Source organism: Magnolia sinica, chromosome 15 (assembly GCF_029962835.1).
Source record: "Magnolia sinica isolate HGM2019 chromosome 15, MsV1, whole genome shotgun sequence".
Classification (NCBI taxonomy): Eukaryota; Viridiplantae; Streptophyta; class Magnoliopsida; order Magnoliales; family Magnoliaceae; genus Magnolia; species Magnolia sinica.
This window is the reverse complement of record NC_080587.1, coordinates 62,254,503-62,272,279: the sequence shown is the minus strand read 5'-3', so window position 1 is coordinate 62,272,279 and position 17,777 is coordinate 62,254,503. Positions and strand designations below refer to the sequence as shown.

Below are 17,777 nucleotides of genomic sequence, written 5' to 3'. Positions count from 1 at the left end.
ATTTTCTGTTAACAAATTATTTGGGCAGTTATATTATTGGAATTTTAGTAGCGTTGTGTAGTTTCCTTCATATAGAGTCGTATAGGATCATTTAATCCCATTTAGACGCATATAGTTACATTAGAGAGTCTTTGAGTTGAGTGAGTGGTTGTAGGCCCACATGCACTGGTCGTGGTTTTGGTTTGCACCCTACACTAAACAGTCATGCCCAGCTTTGGACAGTACGTGGCTCACTGAGAAGGAGCTTCAGTGACTTGATCCTGACATCTTGGAGTGATTCAGGAGTTTTGTTTCGCCAGTGGCGAAACCTTCATAGTTGGGGAGAGTTGATGGGGACATTATGCGCACGTGCACACCCCCCCCCAATCCTACGCACATACTCAAGGAGGAGGAATACCCCACTATCGATCTGGATCGATGACGACATCTATGGACGACCTCCTAGTTATGGGGCTGTGCTATGAAGTATTGGAGTGGACCCGATCATCATGTGGATTCTACCATTAGATCTCATAATTGTGGCCCGCTACCCTAGATGATCTATGATTTTGAGTTTTGGTTATTGTCATTATTAAAAACATCATGAACGGTTTTGATTGCGTTGATTAGTTGTTATTTTTGTTACTTCGTCTTTAAGTATTAGTGTGCGCATATAGCGTGACCTTTGGGGCTTAGGGTTTTCTTATAAAAGGCAACCCCATGTAGGTTTTTTTTTTTTTTTTCATTGAAGTTTATGAATAAAATTCTGCATTTTTTCTTCTCTATTCCTCGGAGTTGAAGAAGCTTATTGGGTGCGAAACTCTCCCTTCCTCAAAGGGCTAAATATCGTGGTGCGAAGCCACAACCATTTCAAATCGTCCCCACCTCCTACACCCCATATCCATCGTTTCCCAGTCTTCCCATCTTCAGATTCACCTTTGTTTGCACCCAAATTCTCTTTTACAACAGATTTTCAGATTCTGGCCCTCCAGGGGGGCCAAAACTTCGGCGGAGCACCACGCACACATCGGACCGCAGATTGACGTGAAACTTGGCGTGAGGGTGGACCTCCCCGGCCAACCAACCCCTACCTGGTCGTTTCCAGTTTCGTGGGCCCCACACACGTGTAGACAGGAACCCACGCACGTGTGTTTGGGCTGAGCTGTTGTCCACATGTGTCGACTGTCTCAAGTTATTCTCTCTCCCCTATTTCACTCCTCTCTCGCCTGAAATCCCTAACCCTAACCCTAGATAATCCCAAATTCCAAGTTTTTCCAACTTATGCAAACCCTAGACTTTCTCCGAATTGAAACTTGGTGAATATCTTGAATTGGGGAACAATTCTTTGTAAGAGTGGATGAATCTTACACTCCCTTGGGCGTTGTTTGATTTATAATTTTATTTGATCCAGCCTTAAACGTGTGTAGGCTTGGACCCCCATAGATTCCCCTTGTTGAATGTTTGAACATATGTGGGACGTGGAATATTGTGATTGTTTAAAATTGGTATGATCTAAAGCTTGAGATCTTGCATATCATATTTAATTTTCATGTCCTGCATCAATTACCCAAAAGTTGGATGCCTTGGATGCAAGCATTAAGTCATCTTTGCAGTAGGTTAATACTCACTTGGACCAATTAGATGCACGAGCCCATCAAGTTGAGACCACCCGGGCAAACCCGGCCATTGGGGAAGATGCCCAATCTCAAGCAGGTGGTCAGGAGGATAGACAAGGGAATGAGAGTAGTCAAGGAAATGGTCATGGGCGTGCACTTGTGCACCCACCTTGCAAGGGGCATCGTGATTATTATGACCCAGATGCGTAACTCCTGAAGGGAGTTAGGGTAGAGGCTCCTACGTTTAATGACCACTTGGACCCTAAAACTTTTTTAGATTGGTTGGCGGATATGGACCACTATTTTGAGTGGTACGATATGTCGGATGCTCATCGAGTCCGATTTGCTAAGATGAAGCTTGTGGGCCAAGCAAAAAGGTTTTGAGTTACTGCGGAACGAAAGAAAGAAAGGTTGAGGGAGCCCCCAATAGTCCATTGGGGAGAAATGAAAGAAATTCTGAAGGAGAAGTACCTCCCTTTCTCTTATCACTTGAGGCTGGTTGAAGATTGGCAGTCTCTTCGACAGGGTTCCATGAGTGTGGTTGAATATATTGAGAAGTTCGAAGAGTACTTGACCCGGTGTGAGGTTGAAGAGGATCCCGTGCTCACTCTTGCTCGATTTAACATGGGCCTCCGTTCTGACCTTAGGAGAGAGTTGCTCGCCAAGGACATAGACACCCTTGAACAGATGTATCAAGTGGTGTTGGAGGTTGAGCAATACCTCAACGTACATGTGGGAAGGCGGTTTGAGTCCCTTGATTCTGACGGCAAGGACCACCCTTTTGGGGCTAAACTTGACATTGGATATCAATACAAGCCTTCCAGTAGTTCTCAGTCTAGGCCCAAGGATGGTAAGGGTAAAGGAGTTGTTGGGTCTAGGTCGCGTAGAGGCAATACGACTAGGTGTTTTAGATGTCAGGGGTTTGGTCACTTTGTCCACCAATGTGGTACGAAAGAAGGCACCAAGGTGTTCTTTATTGATGGGCAAGTAGAAGTAGTGCCCCTAGAAAGTGACGGTGAGGAGGAAGAATTCGAGCCAGTGGAGAGCCCTAGTGATGAGGAAGAGGGACCACAAGAGACTGCGACACTTGTAGTTGTTTGTTGCGCCTTTGCACAAGTAAAGGATACCGACGATTGGCGCCACAACACGATCTTCTATACCTACGCAAAATGTGGCGATAAGAGTTGCAAGATGATCGTGGATAGTGGTAGTTGTGCCAATGTGGCCTCAACTGACACTATGAACCGTTTGAGCTTGAAGGTTGAAGCCCATCCTCAACCCTATAGAGTGTCTTGGGTTGATAAGACTTCTATTCCAGTCTCGCACCGTTGTCTTGTTCCTATTTAGTTTGGATTATATAAAGACACTCTAGTGTGATGTTGTTCCCATGAACGTTGGCCACATCATTTTGGGTAGGCCCTGACTCTATGACAGGGATGTCACTATATTTGGTCGTTCAAATGTGTGTACATTTTGGTTTGAGGGCAAGAAAGTCAAGCTAAATCCTTTCCCACCCAAGAACACGATTGGAAAGGAGTCCACCACAAAGAGTGGAGTGAGTGGCTCAAAGGAATTGAAGTCAAAGTCTAAGCCTTTCCATATTCTAAATGCTAAAGACTTTGAGCGAGAGACTGGGTCGAACTCGATGGTGTACACCCTTGTGGCTAGGGAGAGTGCACCAGATGCTGGTGTAGAGTTACCATTGAGGCGATTTTGGTAGTGGATGAGTTTCATGATGTCTTTCGTGATGATCTACCGGATGAGCTTCCTCCTATGAGGGATATACAACACATAATTGATTTAGTCTTATGGCGACTCTACCAAACCTCCCTCATTACACAATGAACTCAAAGGAGCATGTAGAGTTGAAGAGGCAGGTTGATGAGTTACTAGAAAAGGGTTTCATTCAAGAGAGCATGAGCCTGTGTGTCGTGCCTACCCTTCTTACACCTAAGAAAGATGGCACATGGAGGATATGTGTTGATACTAGGGCCATCAACAAAATCACAACCAAGTATCGGTTTCCCGTACCGTGTCTTGATGACATGTTGGATATGATGGCCCGTTACTATCTTCTTGAAAATTGACCTTAAAAGTGGTTATCACCAAATCCGTATACGCCCTGGCGACAAGTGGAAGACGGCCTTCAAGATGAAGGATGTGCTATACTAGTGGCTACTCATGCCTTTTGGGCTGACTAATGCCCCGAGTACCTTCATGCGTGTGATGACCCAGGTGTTGAGGCCCTTCATTGGGAAGTTCCTGATCGTCTACTTTGATGATATCCTGATTTATAGCATGACCAAGGAACAACACTATAACCATTTTAGGCAGGTTCGTGGGATCTTTAGAGCCGAAAAATTGTATGCCAACCTAAAGAAGTGTGTGTTTATGTTTAGTAGTGTTATCTTCTTAGGTTTTGTTGTGTCATCTGAGGGTGTGTCGGCGAATCCCGAGAAGGTCAAGGCCATTATCAATTGGCCTGAACCGCGCAGTATTCACGAGGTGCGCAACTTTCACGGCTTGGCCACCTTCTATAGGCGGTTCATTCGAGGCTTCAGTTCCATTATGGCTCCCATCAAAGATTGCATTAAAAAAAGGAGAGTTTCAATGGACAAGGGCAGCCTCGAAGGCCTTCAAGGAGATAAAGTCCAAGATGACCGAGGCTCTAGTCACGCGACTTTTGGATTTTTCGAAAGTTTTTGAGGTCACCTGTGACGTGTCAGGAGTTGGTATAGGAGTACTTAGTCAGGAAGGGCACCATGTCGCCTTTTTCAGTGAGAAACTGAATGAGGCGAAGCAAAAATACTCCACCTATGACAAATAATTCTATTCGGTAGTGCAGTCATTGCGCCACTGGCGTCGTTATCTATGCCGCGAGAATTCGTCTTATTCTCAGATCACGAGGCTTTGAGATATCTGAACTCTTAGAAGAAATTAAACCCTAGGCACGCCAAGTGAGTCCAGTTCCTTCAAGAGTACACTTTTGTGCTTAAGCATAAGGCCGGTATAGAGAGTAAGCCTGCCGACGCATTGAGTCGTTGAGTCACGTTACTCAATTCCACTAGTGTCGAAGTCATGGGGCTCGATCGTGTCAGAGAGGATTATTCTGAGTGCCCAGATATTGGAGTTGTGTACGCATTGTTGTTAGAGAGTCCGTTAGGAGCTAGCAGTGAGTATTTGATATTGGACGGATATTTGTTTAGGAGTGACCGTTTGTGCATACCTCACACCTCCCTTCGCGATTTTCTTATCTGGGAGTTACATTCAGGAGGGGTCGTAAGTCATTTTGGTCGAGACAAGACCATTGCCCTAGTGGAGGATAGATTCTATTGGCAAAGCCTCAAGCAAGACATTGCCAAAATTATAGGGTGGTGTCGTACTTGTCAACTGGCAAACAGAAAAACAGAATATGGGGCTATACACACTTTTGCTAGTTCCATTCGCCCCTTGGCAGGACATCAGTATGGATTTCGTGCTTGGGCTCCCCAAGTCTATTTGAAAACACGATTCCATATTTGTTGTCGTGAACCGTTTTTCTAAAATGGCCCACCTCATCCATTGTTTGAAGACCTCTGACGCATCCCATGTTGCCAAATTGTTCTTTAGTGAGGTTGTCAAGCTTCATTGGTTACCCAAAACTATAGTGTCTGACCGTGACGTGCGGTTCATGAGTTATTTTTGGAAGACACTATGACAAATGATGAGTACTAGGCTCTAATTTTCTTCTGCCTTCCACCTTTAGACTAATGGTCAGACTTAGGTGGTCAATAGAAGCCTAGGAAATTTACTCAGGTGTTTAGCGGGGGAGTACACTAGGACATGGGACACTGCACTACCTATCGCCGAATTTGCATATAATAGTTCCGTCAATAGATCCATAAGTTTAAGTCCTTTTGAAGTCGTTACTGGTTATAAACCTAGAAATCCTATTGATCTTGTCCCTATGCCCGTCCCATAAGTCATCAGAGTCTGCAGAGTCCTTTGCACATCATATTCATTCATTGCATCAAGAAATCGGGCAAATGATCAATGCTAGTAATGAATAATACAAATTTTCTGCAGACCAACATAAACGATTCAAGGAATTCAATGCAGGAGACTCTGTGATGGTCTGCATCAGGCCAGAGTGGTATCCTCAGGGAATCGTTCAGAAATTACACGCGTGTAGCGTTGGACCATTCAGAATTATAAAACAAAATGGTCCCAATGCATATACGGTAGATCTTCCACCTTCCATGGTAATTAGTTCCATATTCAATTTGGAAGATCTAGTTGCATTTCGGGGGACTACCGACACATTGTCCAGCCTTTCACCTAACCAACTCAGTTCCTCAGACCTTTTCCTTGACTCATGGCCTCTTCCCGACTCATCTTCCCAGCCTCTACCTCCCATACCTACCCTTTTCACATCCAAAGATGAGATAGAGGATGTTCTAGACCATTAGATTGTATCAACGCTAGATGGCGGTTTTCAAAAGTTCCTTGTTAAGTGGAAGTCATGCTTAGCTTCAGACAGTATGTGGCTCACTGAGGAGGAGTTTCAGAAACTTAATCCAGACATCTTGAAGCGGTTCAGGAGCTTTGTTTCGCCAGTGGCGAAACCTTCACAGCCGTGGAGAGTTGATGGGGACATCATGCACACGCCCCCTCTACGCACGTATTCGAGGAGGCGGGCCCTACTTTCGATTTGGATCGACAACGACATATTTGGAGGACCTCATAATTAGGGGGTTGTGTTATGGAGCATTGGAGTGGACCCGATCATCACATAGATCCTACCATCGGATCTCATGATCATGGCCCACTACTTTAGATGATTTAGGATTTTGAATTTTTATTATTAGAAACATCATGCACGGCTTTGATTGCTTAGATTAGTTATTTTAATTTTGGTATTAGCGCGCGCACATGGCGCAAGGGCAGTTTTGTCTTTTTGGATTTAGGGTTTTCTTATAAATAAAGCAATCCCATGTATGGATTCTCGTGATATTATGAATAAAAACTCCTGCGTTTCTTCCTCTCTCTTACATTGAGTTGAAAGATCAAATTGGGTGCAAAGCCCTCCCTTCCTCGAAGGGTTAACTACTGTGGTGCGAAGCCACACTCGCTCCAAATCATCACCATCTTCTTCCGCATATCATCCATCATCCTCAACACCTCATCCACCATCAGATTCATTAATTTTTGCATCAAAATCCTCTCCTACAGCGGTGCACAAGAAGGTTTTCAGATTCTGGCGCATCTGCGAGGTTGAAATTTCAGCAGAGTACTACGCACAAACCATGTGCCGGATCGAAGTGATTATTGGTATGGAAACAACCCACCCTTGGTCGATCCTAGCTTAGGAGTCTTTTCCCAATTTTGTAGGCCCCACACATGTACGGACATCCAGTCACATATGCATCCCGGCTAACCTGCTGTCCAGCGTGTGTGGCCCATCCCATGTCCTCTTTTCCCCTCTGTTTCTTTCCTTTTTTTGGCTTAAAACCTCCCCATAAGATCCCCCATTAATCTTCTACCTAAACCCCCTTAGATCTACCCCTAATATTCACTCATAAACATGATCAACATGTGGTACAATGGAATTGTTAAATCAGTCCCCGTACCCTTGAATACGTTGACCGACCCCTAGCCGTCATCGAGAAAACCTCATAATCCGAAATCCATAACCCAAAGGGGTCCCAAATCTCAATTTTTCCCAATTTTCAAACCCTAGATTTTCCTCCAAATTGGAACTTAGTGAATCTCTTGAGTCGGGAACAATCCTATGCAAAAATGGGTGATTCTTAAACTCCTTTGGGCTTGTTTGGCTTTTAATTTTTTTTGATCCAGCCCTAATGGTTGTGTAGGCTTGGACTCCCATAGAGTCCCCTTCTCGAATGTTTGATAGTATTTAGGATGTGGAATTTTGTGACTGTTTAATATTAGCATAATCACAAACTTGATTTCTTACACTCCATGGTTAATTTCATGTCCTGCATCATTGGCTTTAACAAACAACACTTATTGCGAAGCACTTTCTGAGTTCTGTATTCAATTATTTTTTTTCAATGTTAGCAAACAAACCCTGAATATCTGTAGAACTTGCTTAGTTATCCTTAGACTTGTTGGAGGATAATTTACATTATATCTATGTAGCTTCTCGATTTGTGCGAATTTGAAGAATATTTTCTAATTAGTCTTATCATCTATTTTTCCATGTTTATTAATTGTCTCAACCATAATCACAAATTTATTTATTATTTTACTCAAATCAGTTTTATTTCTAAAAAATCATGGCAATAAAAAAAATTGGCATGTTTTTAAAAACGAAATTTATTTATGTAAAAATAATTACTTAATATAATAAATAAACTCCAACAAAAAAGTTGTCACCTTGGATCTTCGGTTGCAATTAAGTAACTAAGTTGATTTGGCTCACTCACAGGGCTGCCAATGGTCCTTGTGATGCAACAACCTTGGGTGTGGGGCCCAACGGTTGCCTTGGGCCCCACCCCAATTAAACAATCCTCTTTAACGTCCTTCTCTCTCTCTCTCTCTCTCTCTCTCTCTTCTATAATCTCTCCTCCCCATCTCTTTATAAATATTGTTTTGTGATATGAGAAGAGGCATTAGTGTATTTACTCTCTTTCTTGTAAAATCTCTTGATCATCGAGGGTGAGTGAGTCCTAGTGTAGTTGGGTGAATGTTCGAAGCATTGGTATCGCTACAAGTTTCGTTGGTAGGGGATACGGAAACAATATCGATATCGCCAGTAACCAGAAATGCAAGAAAACATGGGAAAAACCGTAGAATTTTCAATTAAGCTTCAGGAGATGCTAAAATACACATATTTGCATATTTAGGAATAAAAAATTTGCAAAAAGAATGTATACATAATAAGTTTCCATTTAATGGGGGCTTAAAAGCATGTGTCTTTGTAAGAAACGGTCTAACCATCCCATCCATCCCACTTAACCATCTAATCACTCATCCAACCTTCCATCCAAACATCCATCGATATTGCAAAATATCGACAACTCATTATATTTTGCAAAGAAATTATCAACAACAGGAAAGGAAACAAAAGATTGTGGTCTTGATATCGTGCATGTTGTGACAATGATAATATTGAGATATTATCAATATTAGCAATGACAAATTGAAAACCGCATATAACAATGCGTTCATAAAAAAAATTGAAATAGAATTTTTTTTTTTTTAATAAACAAACTTTCCGTGATATCTCTACGTTGGCGATATTATTGAAATATCGCCGATGCACTTGTGATACAAGCATCACCTAGAATTTACACATTCGAAAATATTGGCGATATCGATACATTAGCAATACAAGCGACACCTGGGATTTACACAATTGAAAATATTGGCGATATTGATTCGTTGGTGGTACTTAACTATACATTGTCAATGTTTGAAATTTCTAATACTACCGGTGTTATCGATATCGCTAAGTTAGAGATAACGATAATATCAGAGATAATTCAAACAATGAGTGAATCCCTAAACTTGAGTGAGTAAAACTTCAAGCTATAGAGAGTGTATTGTCATCTCAATTCCAATCAAAACAATCAATCTAAAGAGATTTATGTCATCTTCCTTGTGATTCATCACTCTAACGAGCATTCCAAGCTCGATTTGAAGATGTTCTCTTGCATTCCCTAGATAGACACCAACCCTATAGGTAAATCCTCTGGAATGCCCATATAGGTTAATCCCCAATTGGAACCAACTATCGCTTAGTTGTTTGAGATTCCACCACCATCCCATTACTTTGGTATCCTCATAGGTACATCTTTACAAGGTAGCCGATCGTTTGAGCTGAAGAAGTCACATCAAAGATAAGGGGAGCTGAAGAGAAACCGCATCAAGATTGATTGAGCATCTCAAGAAAGACTCTATCAACGGGGCTCATCTAAACTAGTAAGAGTTTATTTAAGTGTCCATTGTATAATCAATTCTTGTAAAGAGTTGGGTATAGAGTTTGTAATCCAAACTCGATTAAGTCTCTGTGTGAGCCTCCGGCGGGAGTGTATGTAGTCTCTGTGTGAGCCGCTAGCAGGTGTATATGTAAGGTTATTGGGTAGCCTATAGAAAACCTTTGTAAATCTTGAAGTGAGCCTTTGGTGGGAGTGTACGTAGTCTCTGTGTGAGCATCCGGCTGGAGTGTACCTAGGTCCATATGTAGAACGACAAAGGTTATTGATGAACCTATTGAAAACCATTGTAAAGGTTCATGGTAAACCTATAGAAAACCATTGAGATAGTAAATTCGGAAAACTTGAGTTCGAGTTCGTTATCCGGTAGCGGAGTAGGGATTTAATTGAAACACTATATATCGATGTGGTTGCGATTGTTATTGTGTATGCATTTCTATCTATGCTTGTGATGTGATTGGATTTGTTTAATTCAAATAGATGCTTGAATAGATTGTATACTAAGAGTTTAATTCATTGTACACACTAGATTTAACTATCTCACCCCATAGACTATGCACAAATGGTTGTATCTTACATAGTCTATGATATTGGACCCTTTTAGTGTTGTGGCTTAAATTGGTAAATAATTTTAAATGGTCATACCCCCCCATGACTTGGCCATAATTCTAAGCTAAGTAAGCTTCCGCGGTGTAATATCGTATTAGATAACCGTGCAATTTCAACTTGTAGGGAAATGACCCATGTTTATGCCCTTATGGCCCCAAGACATCCCTAAGGAAGAATTATGAGAAATACCCAAATGCATGGGGAAACTCTTACAAGAGTTTTCCGCTGTCACACTCGACGAGCTTCTAGATAGGTTACCACCGATGCATGACATCCAACACCAAATTGATTTGGTGTCGGGTGCCACATTGCCAAAGTTGCCACATTACCACATGAGTCCTACGAAGCATGCCGAGCTCCAAAGGCAAGTGAAAGGGCTATTAAAGAAAGGACTTGTCCTAGAAAGCATAAGTCCATGTGCGGTACCCGCCCTCACTCCAAAGAAAGATGGAATTTGTTGGATGTGTGTTGGTAGTCTAGCTATCAACAAGATAACAACAAAGTACCAATTTTCAATTCCTAGACTTGATGACATGTTGGACCTGTTACATGGTGCTCAAGTGTTTTTAAAAATTGTCCTTAGAAGTGGGTACCATTAAATTCGTGTCCAACTGGGTGATGAATGGAAAACCGCTTTTAAAACTTGAGAAGGCCTTTATGAATGGCTAGTCATGCCATTTGGAATGTTAAATGCACCTGGCACTTTTATGAGACTCATGAATCAAGTATTACGGCCTTTTATTGGAAAATTTGTTGTTGTTTACTTGATGATATTCTTATATTTAGTTCTTCTCTTTGTGAGCATACTAATCATGTGCGTCAAGTTTTGCAAGTTTTACGTGAAGAGAAGGTATATGTCAATCACAAAAAGTGCTCATTCATGGTCAACAATGTAATCTTTTTGGGATATGTTGTCTCGGCTATAGGTATCAAAGTAGATGAGGAGAAGATTGAAGCAATTGTAAAATGACCGACTCCAAAATCGGTTACCGAACTGCAGAGCTTCCATGGCTTAGCCACATTCTACCAATGGTTCATTAAGAACTTCAGTAGTATTATTGCCCCCGTGACCAATTGCATAAGGGCCAAAGACTTTGCTTGGACTCAAGAAGTCTAAGAGAGTTTTGACTTAATTAAGGAAAAACTAACCAAAACACCTGTGCTTGCATTGCCAAATTTTAATTAAGTGTTTGAGGTAGAATGTAATGCATCCACATAGGCATTAGGTCATCTTAAGCTAAAAGGGATACTTAATTGCCTACTTTAGTGAGAAACTCAACGATGCTAAGAAGCGTTATTCTACCTATGATGTTGAGTTCTATGCCATTGTGCAAGCCTTACAGTTTTAGTGTCACTACTTAATTCATAAAGAGTTTGTGTTATAGTCCGATTATGAGGCTCTCTGTTTTCTCGTTGCCTAAAAGAAAGTTAATTCTAGGCATGCTAAGTGGGTCTCTTATTTACAAGAGTATACATTTGTGATTCATCATAAGGCCGGTATTGTGAATAAAGTTGTGGATGCACTTGGTCGAAAATCTATTCTCCTCAAAAGACTCCATTTAAAGTGGTTTATGGAAGAAACCCAAATCATATCTTGGACCGACTACCAATTCCTAACCCGGAAAAGAGTAGTATGGAAGCCGAAGAACTTGTCAATCACATCCAAGAAGTCCAAGAACAAGTTCGAGCCAACGTTAAAAGTGCTAATGATTGGTACAAAGAAGTCGTCGATGTTCATCATTGCCACTTGAAGTTCAAAGAAGGTGATTTGATTATGGCATACTTGCGGAAAGAGCAATTTCCAACGGGTACTTATCACAAATTGAAGAACAAGAAGATTGACCCATGCCTGAACTACCCAAATGAATGGGGATTAGTCCCATTTCAACATTGCTGATCTCTATCCCTATCATGGCGATCGAAATCAATATCCATCAAGCCTTAAAGATTTGGGCATACATTCTTCAATTGGCTCATTTGAAATTGTTGACATTCTTGATGTAGGGCCCACTAATACAAGGCAAGGCAACTGCACTCAGTATTTGGTTCAATGGAAGAATAAACTGCAATCCAAAGACACTTGGATCAATGAAGAGGAACTATAGAATCCTGATGAAGAGTTGTGGAAGAGGATCTCCAAGCCGAACTCCAGTTCTTTTGATGAGGGGGAGATTGATGCAGCAACCTTGGGTGTGGGGCCCAACGGCTACCTTGGGCCCCATCCCAATTAGACAACCCTCTCTAACGTCTCTCTCTCTCTCTCTCTCTCTCTCTCTCTCTCTCTCTTCCTCTCTCATTCTCTCCCTCTCATTTTCTCTCTTCTATAATCTTCCCCTCCCCATCTCTCTATAAATATTGTTTTGTGATATAAGAAGAGTCATTACTGTATTTTCTCTTTTTCTTGTGAGATCTCTTGATCATTGAGAGTGAGTGAGTCTTCTTGTTTTTGGGTGAGTGAATCCCCAAACTTGGGTGAGTAAATCCTCAAGCTATAGATAGTGTATTGTCATCGCAATTCCAATCAAAGCAATCAATCCCCTCCCCCCCCCCTTTCCTCTCCATTTCTTGGTTGTGCTCATTTTTCCTTTCTTGTGTGTTGGATCGGCATCACCTTGCATGGATTGTTTCTGGGCCTGCATTGTGAATTGATTGGGCTGGGTCTATTGGGCATGGCTACTAAAAAAAAAAAGAAGTTTACCTGAGCCTCTCCCATTGCCGGCCCTGCCAATATGCGTGGACACTTGACTGTTTTTCTCAGTAATAAGTCTTCAGGATGCTCATATGAAGGGTTACTGATTATAGAATTCTTGTCAGTCAAACTGAATCAAATTTAACAGGGCCTACCCGACACTGGAAATGGTCTCTCATTGCATGTAGTGCCTGATAATTGGCATTCAATTTTCTCACCAGCATATCTTTTGTACTTTAGTATGGATTTGGTTCCAATGTAAAATGCTTCTTAAATGTTGTGGCCAATAAATTCAGGGGGAACTAAGCATCACATTGGAATCCGCTTTCACATCTGTGCCATTTCCCAACATGTTTATCACATCCCATGACAAGGTATCTTAATGTGGATGTAGTAACTGGTACAGCACCCTATTATTCATGCTGATACATCATGAGGTGTCCAAACTATAGTTGCACAAGTAGTGAACGAAACAGCAAGCTGGCAATATATTTGGGTGCGGGAGCAGGGAAGCATCTATTCCAAGATGTCAGCAAGCGTAAACAGCAAGGAAGAGGGAGGAAGAGTGAGAGTCCAAAGCGTAATTTGTAGCAGGAGTCGCAGAAGGATTGTGTAACTAAGGTCCAAGCCCCCTTTATACACTTGAATTCCATGCCAAATTTCCTTCCCAGATAACAGGACTCCATGATCTGATGCTCACCCCCAACAGTTGAGTGTCTAATTTTTCCCTGTCAATTAGGATTTTAAATTCCAGAGCTAGCCCTTAGGTGCCCAAATAGGTAATGGACTTCAATGGGCTGAGGAAATTTCCATTTAAACAAGCACATAAAGCACAGGAAAATGGCTCACATGCCCACATATTTCTTATGTTGCTTCTTGGACAGGTTGATAAATCTTTATGGAGTGGTCAGTTGCTAATCTTTTCCAATTTGGAAGACAGTTATTATATAATTGTTGAAGATTTCCAATTATCATTTTGTAGTTTGTATATTTTGCCTTCTAACTTATCTACACCTTGTAATTGTGTCTTTCTAGTACCGCTTATCTATATAAAACTTTGTGTCATTCCTATGGGTTGGAATATTGGGCAAACAACTACGCGTGGAACTTTCCTGTTATGATAGATTCAAACAGGATAGCCATAATATCTGATTAGCCTTAATCTATATGGAGTTGAGGCTTAAGCTAGAATTGGGCTCTTGTTGGCCACAGTATACTGTTGGAACTGCTTTTGAGGATTTTATATTTTCTCTCTTTTATATTTTTCTCCTTTCTGTCTCTATATTCTATTTTACTTGGACCTCTCTCTTGTCCATTTTTTTTAAAGTTCATTATTATTTTTTATTTTATGAATTGGTTTCTGAGATTTTGACATTCATTTTGTGTCTAGGATGTTTTGTTGTTCAAGTTTTTATTTTCTCCTTTTCTATCTTTCAGGTATTAGACTTAATTCTTTAAACATGATACGCATTCTTGTTGTCCATCTAAACTCGACAAATCCTTCAAATTTCCATGAGAGATTTCTATTGGGTAGTGAACTGTGTTTGCTAAATTTTGCTTTATTTCCATAGTGAATTATCTTATCTTGTAGGTCCACATATGCGACAACTATACGTGATTCAAGATATGCTCGTGAGAGGGAGTTTCTAAAAGCAGTATGTTCTACAATGCCATTGCTTCTTTAGAAAAATATATGCAGTTGTATTCTATTTCATTGCTCAATTCTTGTCTTCTTTTCTTCCTTGCCTATGTACCTGGCTACGTCATGGGCATTGCATTTACTCTTAAAATTGAGGTATCAAGTACAACTCCCAGTTCAAAGTGTCCGGATGATACAACTCCTTGCTATATTATTTCTCCTTCCACCAATCTTGCTTCTAATTGTTACATGGGTTTAAGCCTCCAAGCAGTGGTCCTCACAGCTACCCACAGAAAAAAGAGCTTTGTGCATATAGTAGAGCTGAAGCTGAAGCTTTGGGGTAGGGGTTCACGAAGTTTGTCCTGGTGGCATCATTGAGAGTCGTGTAAGAGGGGGGCTTGCTCAACTTTATTGACTTCTTTTCAATGGTACTGAGGGAGTTTAGTCTTTTATATCTTTAGTTATTTCTTCAAGCTTAAGGCGGTTAGTATTGTCTTGTTTTGTACTTTAAATAGCTTGTTTTGTCCTATTAGAAGATTCTAAACTTTTCGAGTTCTCATCATTTCCTCTCTACCAAGTTTGCAATTAGACGGGTTAGAAAAAGTTGTGCTCTAATTCTATTGTTGCTTTAGTGGAAGAAAAAACTTTAATGAATTTACGTGTATAGATGAAATGTGTACAAGAGAGAATAACAAAACAACTTTGTTGAGATTAACTCTAAATGGTCTCCTTGTAATAGGAGAACTAATTTCAAAGGAGAGAATGTAGAGAGACACGTGCATGCGTGTGTTGGTTTTACATAATCATGTGGAGCATTAATGATAGAGGAGTACAATACAAAGCATGTCTAGTTGACTACATAAAATCCCCTCGCACACATATTTCTCTCTACAGGGAAAACTAAAAAAAAACTGCTCCTCCTGACGTCATCTTATAAGAATAAAGTGAAAGACTACAAGAAATCCTGGAGAAACTAATTTCATAAAAGGAGAGAATGTAGAGAGATATATGTGCATGCGTGCTTGGGTTTTATGTAATTGTGCGGAGTATTAATAATCGAGTATAATTCTCCACATGACTACATAAACACCTGTACACACCCATTGTTTTAAATATCGACGATATCGGCCGATATATCCCCCGATATATCTTGTATCCCACATGTGCGATACGAAACTTACAAATAGTGTGATATAGTTCACATATTCGATCCGGTGAGCATTTTCAATTTTTGGTCCTTTTTTTATTTCCTATAAATCATGTTAAATTAGTGTCAAATTGTTACAAATCCATGGTTTTTCATGTTTTGCATGAAAAATCATGGATTAGGAGCTTCAATTTCGAGATTTTGAGGAGATGGGGAGAGTTGCGGAAAATTGAAAAAAATCAAAATTTCCCACTTTCTTGCAAATCGGTTGCAATCCTTGTGTCCAAACATAAAATCAAACATGTATTTAACCTGATCTAGTGATTCTTCCTTTGCTTTTGAATATATTGCTTGTGTTTCCACACATCTTCTTACAATTTTAAATTATATGAATAGACTTTGAATATACTTGCATCAATTTAGTTAGACAACGCATAGATTAGGACCCCATACAAAGAAAACCTATTATGTGCACTTATTTTTTGTAATCTTTTGATCTATAAGTGTGTTGATGTCTTTTTTAACAATCATTGAAGTTTCATTGAAAAATTCGACCAATTTTCCCATGTTTCCAACAACAACGATACATTACGCGATTCAACCGATATATCCCATGCGAATGATGCGATAACCAATAGGTATCTGTATCCCAAGGGTGTGATACTTAACGCGATACCAATATTTCAAACACTGCACACACCTCTATACAGGGAAAACTTCAAAAACTAGCTCTTCTTCTAACATCATTTTATAACAAAACAGTGAAAGACTACAAGAAATCCTATTATAACTTTGCTCAACTAGTATTCTACCGAACCTGAATTGTAGTTGCCAATCAATTTAGACCCTGCAAGGTGAGTTTGAAAATGATGAAACCATTCAAAATGTGTAGAAATGCCACCTTATTTCTCAAAAAGACCTTCCAAATGAGCTATAGGGCTCTAGTTAATTATGCCTCCTAGAGGCAACTACATTAGAAACTATGGAAGTTTTCTTCTTCTTCTTCTTCTTCTTCTTCTTTTTTTCTGGCCCCTTTCAATATTTCGACTAGTTCATGTCTATGGTACTTGATCATACAATTAGGGTGCCCTGGTTGGATACTTAGATAATGGTAAGCAGAAGGCATCGGTCTATTGGTGTTTTGATTACTCAATGTATTATCTAATCTATTTTTATTTTTATTTTTATTTTCTGAATCTCACCAATTAGCCATATTGTGATACGGTTAAGGAAATATTTTAACATTATTATACTTACAAGCTATAACCAGTGTTCGAAATATTAGTATCGCATTACTATCGCACCCTTGGGATACAAATACGTATTGGTTATCGCGTGGGATATATTGGTTGTATCGCGTAATGTATCACTAATGTTGGAAACATGGGGAAGCATTGGGAAATTGGTCGAATTTTTCATTGAAACTTCAGTGATTGTTAAAAAAGACATCAATACACACTTATAAATCAAAACATTACAAAAACCAAGTGCACATAATATGTTTTCTTTGTATGGGGTCCTAAATTAATCTATACATTGTCTAACTGAATTGATGCAAGTATATTCAAAGTTTATTTATATAATTTATAAATGTAAGAAGACGTATGGAAACACAAGCAATACATTCAAAAACAAAAGAAAAATCATTAGATCAAGTTATATACATGTTTGATTTTATGTTTGGACACAAATATTGCAACCGAGTTGTGAGAAATTGGAAAATTTTAATTTTTCTCAATTTTCCACTACTCGGCCCATCTCTTCCAAATCTCGAAATCAAAGCTCCCAATCATGGATTTGTAACAATTTAACACTGATTTAATATGACTTATTAAAAAAAAAAGATCGAAAATCGAAAACGGTCACTGGATTGAACATGTGGGATATATCCCACTACTTGTGTGTTTCATACCGCATAGGTGGGATACAAGATATATCGTGGGATATATCGGCCAATATCATCGATACTTAAAACACTAGTTATAACAACCCTTGACTTAGCAATATCTTTGGAACTTGGATTTAAAGAATCTATCAAAACTGATCCTTGCTATACTTTAACTTTTATTGGGTGACCTAAATCCATGTCAATCTTGGATAATTTCTTGAGCTTTATTTATACATCACTAGTTTTTTTTAAAATAGCGAATAGTGTGTA

At 39.9% G+C, this 17,777-nt stretch overlaps 1 protein-coding gene across 5 annotated transcripts in view; it reads left to right on the top strand.

Moving 5' to 3' along the window:
- Positions 1–17,777, top strand: part of LOC131226714 (cleavage and polyadenylation specificity factor subunit 3-II) — a 101,702-nt gene that overhangs the window by 51,666 nt on the left and 32,259 nt on the right. For 4 of the 5 annotated variants that reach the window (XM_058222352.1, XM_058222350.1, XM_058222349.1 and 1 more), the window contains exon 7: positions 14,425–14,488. The exons of the other annotated variant lie outside the window; for it this stretch is intronic. In XM_058222352.1, coding sequence (XP_058078335.1) covers positions 14,425–14,488 — 64 coding nt within the window. The remainder of the gene's footprint in view (positions 1–14,424; positions 14,489–17,777) is intronic. 5 annotated transcript variants of the gene reach the window in all.